Raw genomic sequence first — 13,675 nt, forward strand, 5'->3', positions numbered from 1 at the left:
AACTTTGAGGTTGGTAAGATTTTTTTGGTTTTTGAAAAAGGCTCTTCTGTTCACCAAGCCTGCATTTATTTGAACAAAAATACAATAATAATAGTAGTTTTAAATTTTAAAATAACTGCAAATAAGTGTTTTATATTTGAAAATATTTTAAAATGTAATGTATTGCTTTGTTGGCAAAGCTGAATTTTCAGCATAATTACTCCAGTCTACAGTGTCACATGATCCTTCAGAAATCATTCTGATATGCTGATTTGCTGCTTAAGAAACATTTATTATTATTATTGTCAATGTTGAAACAGTTGTCCTGCTATTTTTTGATGAATAGAAAGTTCAAAAGAACAACATTTATTTAAAATAGAAATCTTTTATACCATTACAAATGTCTTTACTCTCACTTTTTTCACAAATTAATGAGTCCTTGCTGAATAAAATGATTAATTTCTTTTTTTTCTTTTTTTTTTACACTTGTCGCAATCCATCCTGTTATTGGCTTATCCACAAAATACACATGCCTTGGAATTGGGCGACTTTTTTTCAGGGTTACAGGTCTGGATCTTCTTCAGATTGAAACTCAACAACAATAGGCTTGTTCACGGTAGAACAGCATCCAGAACATACAGGCTTTGTGATGTTTGTATAGAGATGGTAAAGTGGAGGGCTGGCTTAGTGATATTTCTTTGTGTACTGAAAACTTAGAAATGTTCTCCTCTCTCTCTCTCTCTCTCTCTCTCTCTCTCTCTCTCTCTCTCTCTCTCTCTCTCCCTCTCTCTCCCTCTCTCTCCCTCTTGTCAGATTGCTCTGTGTTTGCGTCACGGTAAAACAATCTTGCAGTAGCTCCAGACCCACGTAACTCCTACAGCAGATTTCTGCAGTTGGATATAGTGAGTCCTCTGTTCTTCAGTCTGGATCAGTGCCTGCTCTCCTTTCTTCCTGCCATGTCATATGTTTAGCATGGTACTCACATTCTCAAAATGGACATGGACTTCATGGTGTATTGTAGAATAGATGGTTGCCAGGCAACCTGACATGTTAGTCATTGTACCATCAGAAATGTTCAATCCCTCACAGTTGCCCCTTCTATAGTATTTGTCAGCATGTAATCAGACCTCCTTAATTAAAGGCGTGATTTCAATTTGTCTATTTTTCCAGGAAAATGAAGATGTCGAAAATATTAGCGCGTGAGGAGGTGCTGTCCCGTGCTCTAATTGGGATCCACAATGGAAAAGAGAAATTCAATACGAGGAGAATTAATTCTTCCCTTGCAGCTCGCTACCTTAAGGCTTTGGCCTAATTTTGGCTAATGGATTCTGTATGGAGGGAATCAATGCTTGTGAACTGGCCCTGCCTTTGCATGACTGTGTGGGCAAGCACGGATTAGTTCACTTCCAGGCTTTTTGTTCTTCGAATAATTTATTCTGTACCCCATTAAATACAAATGTTCTCCCAAAAGCCACCCTTCAACCTAAAGAAAAAATGATCAACAAATGCACCAACCTTGGAGAAGTTCTGAGGTTCATCTGTCGCTGTTTACTCCGTTTATCGTGTTATCTGTTGAGTGATTTAGCACTTAAGAACACTTGTGATTTGCTTTATTTTATACAGTTGTTTTTTAGCTCTGCCTGTGCAAATCAGATTCTGCCCCTTTCATTATTGGGCTTGTGGCTTGTTTCGTTTCGTGATGAATTAGCCCGCTTCCAAACACAACTGTCTGTCTGGAATGTAATTGATTATTTGGAGTGGGAGTAGAGGAAGGGACCCTGTGGAAAAATAATTTGTTGCTAACTGCTTTAGTGCTGCACAGAGTGTAATCTCTGACAACGAGTTAGTATGTTATACATTAGCTTATGACTACAGCTGTTATTCTCTGAAGTGAGGGATGGAAATTAGCATTCGCAGTTTGCACGTTTGTCAGAAAATATTGTGCCTTATTCTTGTTTAAGTGTATGGTACCAGCATATATAACAGTTATGCTGCTTAATATTATTTTTTTTAATAACCTTTGATACTTTTTTCAGGATTCTTTGATTAATTAAAAGTTAAAAAAAGAACAGTATTTATTTAAAATAGAAACCGTTTGTAACAATATACACTACACTACTGTTCAGTTCATCTTAGGGCCAGTCTTATTTTTAAAGCAATCTATACTTTTATTCAGCAATGATGTGTTAAATTGATAAAAAGTGATAGTGAAGATTTCTATTGTTAGAAAAGATTTCTATTTTAAATGCTGTTCTTTTATTCAGCTGTAACTTTTTATTCATCAATGAATCCTGAAAAAAAGTATCACAGGTTCCAAAACAAATAATAACCAGAAACTGTTTCCAACTTTGATAATATCAAATCAGCATAGGCCTTTTAGAATTGATTTCTGGAGGATCGTGTGACACTGAAGTAATGGCTGATGAAAATTCAGCCTTGCATAAGAGAAATAAATTATAATTTAAAGTATATTCAAATAGAAAGCCATTATTTTATATTGTAAAAATATTTTACTATTTCAGTTTTTTTCTGTATTTTTGATCAAAAACATTCAAAATAGTAATGTTTACACACTACTAATATTAGTGCCCTTGGTAAATATGAGCAAAGGGAGCTGTGAAAATAAATCTGCATTGTTTATCCTTTTGATCTTTCATTCAAAAATTCACAAAATTCTAACCTTTCATTGAAGTAAAACAATTGAAAGTGGGGGGAAGCTCACATTATGAAATAAATGCTTTTCTCTATTTCATGTTCATGATTGGCACCCAATTATTGCAACGTCATTTTCCCAAGATAACAGCTCTTCTTCTATAATGCCTGATGAGTTTGGAGAACTCATATGAAGTACAAGGGGCTGTTTTTTTTAATCTAATAGTCTTTCTATTGCCACACAAATACAGCATCATTATTGTTGTGATGTCAGTCTGTGTTCCCCTGTCTTTTCATGTTTAGCAGTTCCCTGTTATGTTCAGTAGTCTTCCCAGGTATTTCAGATTAGCCCTTGTTATCTTGTTTAGCTTGTTTGCCCTTGTATTTAAACCCTGTGTTTTAGTTCAGTCCTTGTGAGTTCTTGCCGTTGTTACATTGATGTTGCTTGTGCTGTTCCCAAGTCCTGGTCCCTAGTCTTTGTGTAGTTTTGAGTGTATTGAATAAAGCGTGCTGCATTTGGATCCTGCTTCCTCCTTGCTTCAACCTCAGCGTAACAATTATAGTGTACAAATATATGATACATTTTTTTTAAGGAATCAGAAATACACTAAATCACGCGCTGAATTAAATTTTCCAGATAAAATGGACACATCGGTCAGAGATGTAGCCTGGCGTGTAACGCATCTGACTCGGATTGTTTCCCGATCCCATCCGCCATATCTGCCCTGATTAACTTAAACAGATCAAGTCTGTTCCCACTGTAATAAAACATGAGCGAAGTGGTGAGGAGATTGTGAGCTAATGTGCTGGAGGCTGCACTGCTCTTTTGTCTGATCTCTTTGTTACAGCTTCTGCTTTCTGCTGTTGTTTAAAAATAGTGTTTGACACCACTGTCAGTGTTCAAGGGTCAAAAAGAAACTCTAGTATTATCCTTTGTCTTTTTGAGTTTGTGCAAGTCTGTTTTTATCTCATACGCATTGTGTAGGAGGTAAACAAGTCTATTCGTGTTATACTGCGTCCTTATATGAAGTATTCTACTGATTTCACATTATTTATCAGCTTTATTTTTACATAAAGACTTTTTATTGGACTGGCAATGTCCCTAAATGTTCAACGTGCAAGATCACATGTTCATTTTGTATCCCTGTTACAAACCATTTGTTTGAAAGCTTAATTGCGTTTTTGGTTGTTCACAAAAAAAAACCAAAAAAAAAAAACCTGGTCTCTCTGGGTTTCAAAGGCAATTATTGATGAGTAAACAGCTCGCAATTAATCATCTATTCACTAAAGGCCTATGGGAGTGATGAACCATGACAAATCAATAGGATTGTCATCCCCGCTGTCCTTCTTTTTGCACTGTATGGATTGTAAATAGTTCAATGGGACGATACCGTGGTAACACTTTCCAACTAATCTTGTCTCACCGTCCTGGAGAAAAACAGATCATACCAGTTTAAGAGAGCAGGCTTCTCATTAAGTTCAAGATGTGTTTTCAGTCAGACCAGATTTGACCAGCTAGAAACCTATTATCAGAAGCATTCACTAATTATAACTTGCTTCCTCAGCAAGATTCTCATCAGACTGTTTTTCATAACGACAGAAGATGACCTAAAGGAGAAAATAATGTAGAAGACAATTTTGTAGTAATGCCGGCTACAGCAGCCTTGCGGCACTGAGAATACAATGCATTCTGACACATTTTGGAACACAGTGATGCGTGAAATCAAATTTGCATAGCTAGAAGCCTTCAAGTACTCGCATAGAGTATTGTTCAGGCTAGTGCAGGCCAGGGGTGTCCAATCCTGCTCCTGCAGGGCCACTGTCCAGCTGAGGTTAACTCTAGACCTAATTCAGTTCAGGTCACATTTATTTGTACAGCGCTTTTCTCAATACATATCGTTTCAAAGCAGCTTTACAGAAAATGCATGTTTCTACATTACAATTTAGAGTCATTTTGTTATCAAAGGTGAGTGTGTCAAAGTAATGTCCATATGTTCAGAAATGTGCAGTTCTAAGATAATACAAATCATGTAGTTAGCTAACATCATGTATTCATTTAGGCAGAAACAATGATCTCAATAAAGCGTCAAAAAGTTCATAAAGAGATCGTAAAACGAATCCATACTATCGTAGCCTAGAAATCTAGACGCACCCTAGCGGCAGCAAAAATTATTTTGCAGCAAAGTGTGGTCTAGCTAGCCTGACTTCGTCATACTCATATTCTAGTCAGAATGTGAGTCTGATACTGCTTCATAGGGCTTTGATTATGAGGCGTGTCTTAACCGAACCAGGAAAAAAAAAACTCTGCACTCAATTGGATAGACCTACAACCAATGAGAGCAACGCAGTTAGTCAACTACTTTGCATAGCACAGTTGTCAACTACAGAACTCAAATGCACGCACGCTGGAAGAAGTAAAATAATGAGTGTTGCTTCTTTTACTTGGTCCTCTATGAGTGCGACCAAAGGAGAAACCACAACGACCACAGGGTTTTCATTGCGTCCCATCTTCTTAGTTAACATCGGAGCCAGCTGATAAATTAAAGTTTTGCCGAATCCCATAGGAAGGACGGCAAACACATCTTTCCGATCGACAAATGCCTTGATTGCAGTTCTATGTTCGTCTTTTAAAATGAATGCGCTGTCGATTTCTTTTACAATGGACGCGATAGCGGAATCTCTACATCTCAGTTCTCCAGCGGCAGTCATCTGTGAGGGAAACCAGTTCAACCCAAGCGCTCTTTGATAACGTGAGGATTACGTCCCTGCAGATCATCTGTCCATCATCGTATAAAGCCCGCCCTGGCAATTTGATTGGCCCGACGATTTCTGAACCGATCATAATTACTCCTCAATGGAGCGAGTCCAGACCGAACTTCCCGATCAAAAAATGTTGTGGGCGGGGTTCGGGCTGGCATCCAGGCTATGGTCTAGCAACTCTCCATGGACTTTTGAGCTGGAAAAACCAAAAACTGGTCCGGCCAATCAGATCGTGTAGAGTTGGTGGGCGGGCTTAACATAATGACGGCAGAGTTGTGAAGGTTCCGCGTGATTTCCATAGGTGATTTCCCTCTGCTTGAAAACAAAGAAGATGCTGCTGGCGAACAGCGGTCTTTCGAATCGGCTTTGGCCGCGACTCTGGAGGACTTGGAGTTAAGAGAACGTCACTTAAGTCATTCCTAAAAAAGGAAGATGTGTTCAGAGTTTTGACGACCGGATACTGCAAAAGTTTAATATACCAACTAGCTGGTTCACTGGTGGAAAAACGCATGGGACTCACTCAGCCACAGCCGTTCGTTGCTCTGGTTGGTTGTAGCGCTATCCTATTGCGTGCCGAGGGATATTGAAAGACAACCGTTTATCCCGCCCCTCGGATTGAGGTATGCCAATTGTGAGTTCCCAGACCTAACATCTTGATGTAGGTCTGGCTTGCCAGGCTATATGAATCGAGCAGTTTAGTCCAAATTTTCTCGCACGTCAAGTGAACATGCTTGAGCTTCTGTTTACCATATCTGATGTGTGAGTCGATGAATGTTTAAGTGTGAATAACAGCTTAAATGAAATCTGTTCATCATATAAAGCGATCGTGTTTTACAAAGCTTTATGAACTATTTGAAGCGTAAAAGTGGTAGTTGCATGGACTGTCAATGGAGGGACAGAAAGCTCTCAGATTTCATTGAAATATTTTATTTTGAGTTTCGAAGATGAACGAAAGTTTTACGGGTGTGAAACGACATGAAGGTGAGTAAATGTTGACAGAATTACATTCCTAACCCTTTAAGGCCTTTAGGATCACAAGAAACTTCCAGGTGTGTTGGAGCTAAACTCTGCAGGAAAGTGTCCCTCCAAAAGCAGGATTGGACACCTCGTGCTAGTATTTAGTACATAAAAGCAGTAGTCAAACTCATAATGTGATCCTGATGGTCTGAAGCAAATTGAAGACCTTATTTAATAATGGTTGTAAAGTCATGTTTAAGGTCCTCACATGGATATTACAAATAATCAAGGTAAATGTTCTGTCATGGACAAATGACATATGCTAAGGTTATCGACGGCCCAATTACAAAATGTTCTAAAGCTCCAGAGCATTCCCAATTTGACTGTATCAGACGAAGAGTGAAAATCAATAGTTTTCCCAGCACCTCACCTTCTCTACGCTCTCTTTCTCACCAAAATGTAATTTTCAGGAATTTCAGCCTTTATTTTCCAAATCACCTGCTAGGTTTGGAGTTTGCATGGCCAAAAGCTGGCCAATTTCATGCCTGTTGAACTCCAAGACCGATGCCATTGATTATTGCTTGCTGCAGAGCAGAGCAGAGCAGAACTGTGTTGTTTGAGTCGTAGAGGGCAAGTGTGTGTGTGTGTGTGTGAGGTCATTATGTTCTTTCTACCCCAGAATTAAATGACCCTCTCAAATCTAAATCACTATTTATCAGACAGAGTGCTGATCTCTACGGTAGCAACCTCAAAACGGCTCCTTTAATTCTCTCTATATTATTTGGTTCCTTTGCTTTTTCCCTAATTCACTTCACTTGCACAAACTTTCCAATTCCCTTTTCTGTTCAAATTAATTTATTCTCTAATTTCATTATTTATATGTCCTTATTACATTACTGTGTCCATCTCATCCACCTTGTGTCCTACATCTCACCAACACCTGTCGATTCAGATCACTGGATAATTGAATTAAACTGAGCTGAATAATGACGCTACTGTATATTGTCTTTTGTAGAGCTGCTTTAAAGATCAAATTTAAGCTGTAACTATAATTAAAATGATTTGAATGGAAATTTTGCAACACTGATCCTGTTTTTCCTTTCCATTACTGTAAAGCTGCTTTGAAGCAATCTGTATTGTATAATAATGCTATATAAATATATTTGACCTACTCCCATCCAATTTATTCATTTGTTTATGCGTTTAGTTAGTAGTTTGTCATCATAATTCTTGGGGTTTTTTTTAATGAAAATTTGTCAATATAGCATTTATTAATTTTAGGCAATTTTACTCTGACATTAATCATTTTGAATTGCATCATTTTTTTATGCAGCATTGTTTTATCATATTCACAAAATGTTCATGGCCCCCAGAATATTTTGTTTGAATGAATATGTGAGCAGTCAACATATCAATAGAATGAACAGAGCCTCTGCTTAAAAAAAATATTCTACCTTCATTATTTTTCTTTTAATCAACACTTATATGTTTAATTTTAAAACAACAACAACATTTCGAAGAAAAAGCAGAGAAAACTCTGTCCGGATGGGATTCAGAACGATAATTAAAAACGATAATTAAAACAGATTGAGTATAGATCGTGTCCATCACCTCGTTTGTACAGTCCTGTACCTCTTCCTGGGTTCGACATTTTTCTCTGTAACGTTAGACCTTTTGATTTATGTTGTTGAATGTTTGATGATCACTTTAGCTTACTTATCCACTCCTGATTCACGCAGATCGTTTTCTTTGCTTGATTTTGGATCCAGAGATGATGTACTAATTAAAATAATCTCTAATAGCGGCCCCTACCGTAACAGTGAAAACATGGTCGGTTGCCGGAAAAACTTGTCAAAGGTGAGGATGGGTTGTCCTAAATGAGAGAAAACCAACGGCATGAAAAGAGTTAACAGTATCACCATGAAGTGCATTTTTCTTCATCATTATGGTGGAAAATATACATATCGTCAGTGAGCATATCCTCCGTAATTTCATTTGAGAATAACCCTGTCTCTCTCTCTCTCTCTCTCTCTCTTTCTCAGCTGGTGGGCGGAGAGTTTGACCTGGAGATGAACTTCATCATCCAGGACGCAGAAAGCATCGCCTGCATGGTGGAGCTGCTGGAGCACTGTGACGTTACCTGCCAGGCGGAGATCTGGAGCATGTTCACAGCGATCCTGCGGAAGAGCGTCCGCAACCTCCAGACCAGCACAGAGGTGGGGCTCATCCAGCAGGTGCTGCAGAAGATGAGCTCCGTCGACGACATGATTGCTGGTGAGCACTGAAGGAAAGCCTAGAGTGCAGGATCCAAACTTAACATGAAAAGTTCAAAGTCAAAGTCTGGCTTGTACATTCAAATAAACGGTTATAAATAAAGAGAAAATGTCTGGCCAATGCCCTCAATAGGTGGGATAACCAGAAACGCTGTCCTGGGAGCATTGAAAAAAATGTATGCATTTAATAATAATATTATAAACATTATTTTGTAGTATTTGTGGTTCTTTTGTAAAATAAATGCCTAATTATAATAATAATCATTATTATTATTAATAAAATAAACATAATAATAATAAGGCATATAATAATAACTTCCATCATCATTATATTATAATTATATAATAATGATAATAATAATAATAATAAATAAAAGTAAAAATTATTTTGCAGTATTGCAGCATCTTTTGGTGGTTTTGGTTCTTTGTCAAATAAATGCCTTGTAATAAAAATAATAATAATTATTATTAAATAAACAGTATATTAAAATAAACAACAACAATAATAAGGCATTTATATAATGTAATGATAATTACCATCATAATTATATTATAAGTATTATATTATAATAATAAAAATAAACATAATATTATTATTATTATATATAAAACATTAAATCATTATTAGTATTATCATTATTATTATTGATAATCATAGCATTGTTAGTATTCATAATAAAATAAACATCATTTTGCAGTTTCGCAGCATCTTTTGGTGGTTTTGGTTCTGTGTGAAAAATTATTTGTATTGTATTATTATTTTTATTGATAATAACAGATAATAATGAATTTGTTATTCATAATAAAATAAACAACATTTTGCAGTATTGCAGCATTTTGATTTTGGTTCTGTGTGAAGCAAAGGATCAACAGTTATCTTTTAAGTGTGCAGTGATTTTAAGTGTATTGTTCCCCACAGTTCTTATTCCTGTTTAATACTGTTTATGTCATGTCTATGTAAACTCACCTTTTTGTGTTAAATACGCCTCTTCTGTGCTTCCTAGCAGATTTTGTCGTGGGCCCTCTGATTTCAAGGCACTTTGGTTCTGAACATATCTATTGTTTACACCAGTGCCTTCAGTTCAATTCACCGAAGAGAAAAGAATCAGTAATTTGTGTGATAATCTTTGTTGTATCACATGCTTGTCCATATGTTCCAATCCTCTATGATTTGGCTCCGTTGCGTTTCGGAAAAACAGGTTCCACTGTCTCGCTAAACCCCTCATTGTGCATTCAGTGTCCAATATTTCTGTGTAATTACGATCAGTGGACCATGGCCGTCGTTTATTGCAGGGGTAATGTGTAAAATTGGCTCTGTGAACACATTTGGGAGAAAGCTTCTCTCTAACTGTTCTTTAGACAGATCCGCGCGTTAGAAAATTCCGCTGCTAATCAGACAATTAGTTATTATACGCTTCCAGCTTCTGTCCATTTTTGACCAAATTTGTGGCCTTTGAGTGAATGGCGTGTAACTGGGTTATTTTGAAAATCAAATTACAATGATATTAAGCCACGACAAACATCACTGCTAAGGGGTTGTTGTTTTTCTCAAAATTAGATTATTTCATGTCTCGCGCAACATTTTAAAGAGCTTCTAAATTCATAACGCAGATGTTTCGCAAATTACATCAGCAGACGGTTTGACACCGAGCCATTCCAGCCAATATGTGAACGAATAGTCTTGGGTTTCCATGCCGTTGAGAGCCACGATCTGATGACTAAAGGAGCCTCAAGAGAACTTGCTGTAGATAATGTTCCAGCAGAAAGATAACGATTGGCTTCTTGCCCCCGAGTGACATCATCCTCATGAGTCTGCAATTCTGTGCACCGATAATGCTGAGTCATTTCATTCTCTTCTTTCTGTCTCTCTCAGATCTCCTAGTGGACATGCTGGGGGTTTTGGCCAGCTATAGTATCACAGTGAAGGAACTGAAGCTGTTATTCAGCATGCTGAGGGGGGACGGAGGCGTGTGGGTGAGTTCTCTTGCCCCTTTTACACTGACTGGATGCTGTTGCTGGGAGGGACAATTCAGTTTCAGTGGCCTCTGAAAGCAATTCACTTCTAATGTTCTGGACTTCTTCATTCACGATAGAGGCGGTTGGAGTTATGAGGTTTGACAGACATTATGAAGGTCCAATAGAGATATGAGGTTTAGTCAAAAGTTTAGTTAGTTTACATTTTTCATTGGTTTTTAGCTTTTAGTATGAAAATGTTAGCCTTAAGGTTATGAATAAGCTGGTGTGTTCCAAAACAAAGATTTGGATTTAGGAGATATAAGCATTCAAAACTTAGTCTCTCACATCCGCTAAAATGGATCACAGATTTTTATGACATCACTGCTGACTTCAGCTTCTCATCGCATCGCATGCATCTTCTGTCCAATCAAATGCTTTCTAGAATCTAAAGCGTCCCGCTCCCTTTGCTATAAACACCACCTGGCCAAAGCAACCGTTGACACGTCCCGGGGCAATATGGGTTGGGGATGTTTGTTCGGTTGCACAAACGCTCGAGTTTTATTCCGTTTTCCAACTGTAGGTTGGTTAAGAATGAAATGGCTAGAATTTATTAACACCTCCTCTAAAATTGAATCCAGCGTATCATCATCAGCGCTCAGATTCGCTTCCATGGTGCTGTCAAGTACTACTTGCAGTCTGTGAGGTAAACTAAACGCTATTGGCTATTAGAAAAGAGGGAGGAGCCATTCAATATATCCTGCCATAGCTTTCCGTTTCAGTGGAAATTACATCAACGCATCATACAAAGCTGCGTGTTCCAAGGCACTTCAGTGGGCCTTTAATTAATAATGATTCATGAAAAAAATGGTTGCTATAAATTTTATTTGTTATAGGGTTATTAACTTGTGACCATGAAGATTGGGAATCAAACTATGAATGTTAAAATATGTTCTTAAAACTCAAAAAAATCTGATATGTGCAGATCATTAGCCAGCTCCCTTTAGAGACTTCCAAGCCCAGCCAACGATCTCCTGTCCGCCAGTCCTCTCCACGGACACATCTGTTTGGGGTTGCCTACGAATCGATGTCAACTGTGCTGCCGTGGTTAAGACTGATGGACAGGCTATTGATTGGCTAAATTAGAGGTGTTTTTTTTTGGGTCGTTGACTCGTTGATGATGGTTACCATTAATTATTTTATTCCTTTATTTTTGACTGTCATGAACATATACATCTTTTCTTCCGTTGTCAAAGTCTTCTCTCATTATAATTTCCTTTCATCTCCCTCTCTCTCTCTCTCTTTCACTAATTAAAATGTTCTCTCTTAATTGTTCTCTTCCTTCTTGTGTCCCGTTTCCCTTAGCCAAGACACGCCATTAAGCTCCTATCAGTGCTGAATCAGATGCCTCAGCGGCACGGCCCCGACACCTTCTTCAACTTCCCAGGACGCAGTGCGGCGGTGAGACTCTCCCACACCTTTAACAATAAAGCTTTTGTAGAATCATTCCAGACGTTATAAGTGTTAGCATTAGACTAGTGTGTTATGATTATAAAACTCCTACTAAAAAAACAACAATAATAACTTATCATGCTGTTTATATCTTAGGGGATATTTTACCATTTTTTTTCTACACTACACTTTCCTTTCCCAGGTTAATATGCAGAGACTAGACTATACTATATGTACAGTATACACTACTGTACAAAATCAGTAATTTTAAATAAATTGATACATTTGTTCAGCAAGGATGCATTATTTGATCAAACGTGACAGTAAAGACATTTATAATGTTACAGAAGTTTTATATTTCAAATAAATGCTGTTCTTTTGAACTTTCTATTCATCAAAGAATCCTGAAAAAAAAAGAAGTTCAACACGGTTTTCAAAATTGATAATAATAAAAAATGTTTTTGTGACACTGAAGATTGGAGTAATGATACAAAAAATTCAGCTTTGCCATCACAGGAATAAATTATATTATATATAACAATATTTATACAATGTTACTGTTTTTACTGTATTTTAATCCGACCCCAACTTTTTTGAATGGTGTGTATTTAAATGATATATTTGGACATTTCAATTATGTAAATGTTAAATAATTATATTATTAAATATTAATAATATTAATATATTATTATACTGTATATTAACATTTTTTTATTGAATCATATTCGTTACAAATAGAAGCTTCACATTTCCGCCTACAGATTCCACTGTAAGTGTGTAAATGTTTTTCTTTGTTTCGTACAAACTGAGAAATGAGTTATCTCAAATTATCTGAAAATATTGTCCGTGGTAATCAACACTACACCACAGATGCTGTTATTAGAGTGCAAATTGTATGTAATTGTATGTATTAAATACCATTTTACCAAGGTCAAATATGTACAAAATGGTCAGTTGATTATATGCCAGCTTGTTCTGCAAATGTTGTTTTAATTGTGCAAATATGCAGCTTCTAATTCCCTTGTGTTTTGCCCCCCGGCAGGCCATTGCTTTGCCGCCCATTGCTAAGTGGCCTTACCAGAATGGATTCACTCTCAACACTTGGTTCCGAATGGACCCACTCAATAATATCAATGTAGACAAGGATAAACCATACTTATACTGGTGAGTATATGATGTGGATGATACATTAAGGAAGAGCAGAGGTACTAGTATGGCTTAATGCTGACCAGTGGTCAGTCATTATAATGTAAATGCCAAGACTGCATAATCTCTGAGCGACTTAGACCAACACCTGTGAGCCTCAAGATTCTCAGCGTGGTAGAAACACGGGAGATCTGTGCATAGGAAATATTATATTACCATTTCTGTTTGAAGTGGTAAGTGTCTCTACAGGGCTGGCCCACAAGAAGAGACTGCTAATTTAGGAGTGATGAGCCCTGCCCTATTTTCCAGTTACCAAAAAAAGCCTGCCGTACCAGAGGGCAAACTAGAGAAATTCACAAAATTCCTAAATGTCATAAGAGAATCTCTGAAGAACCTCGGGTTGTTTTTTGGAAACCAGTAGCGTAAACTGAAGATGCCTCACAGAGTAGCTCTGAGGATCCTTGTTAGTTTTGACCTTTAGTTTAATGTCAGTGCTAAGTTAA

The 13,675-nt window shown here is 37.2% G+C and overlaps 1 protein-coding gene across 9 annotated transcripts in view; it reads left to right on the top strand.

Annotated features, from left to right (window-relative positions):
* The window catches only part of nbeaa (neurobeachin a), a 130,572-nt gene that overhangs the window by 47,734 nt on the left and 69,163 nt on the right, over window positions 1-13,675 (top strand). For all 9 annotated transcript variants that reach the window (XM_056239651.1, XM_056239645.1, XM_056239647.1 and 6 more), the window contains exons 2-5: window positions 8,391-8,622; window positions 10,495-10,595; window positions 11,940-12,035; window positions 13,069-13,190. In XM_056239651.1, the coding sequence (XP_056095626.1) occupies window positions 8,391-8,622; window positions 10,495-10,595; window positions 11,940-12,035; window positions 13,069-13,190 (551 nt within the window). The remainder of the gene's footprint in view (window positions 1-8,390; window positions 8,623-10,494; window positions 10,596-11,939; window positions 12,036-13,068; window positions 13,191-13,675) is intronic.

The sequence above is a fragment of the Rhinichthys klamathensis genome, unplaced genomic scaffold (genome assembly GCF_029890125.1).
Source record: "Rhinichthys klamathensis goyatoka isolate OS25496 unplaced genomic scaffold, OSU_Roscu_1.1 h1tg000569l_1, whole genome shotgun sequence".
Lineage (NCBI taxonomy): Eukaryota > Metazoa > Chordata > Actinopteri > Cypriniformes > Leuciscidae > Rhinichthys > Rhinichthys klamathensis.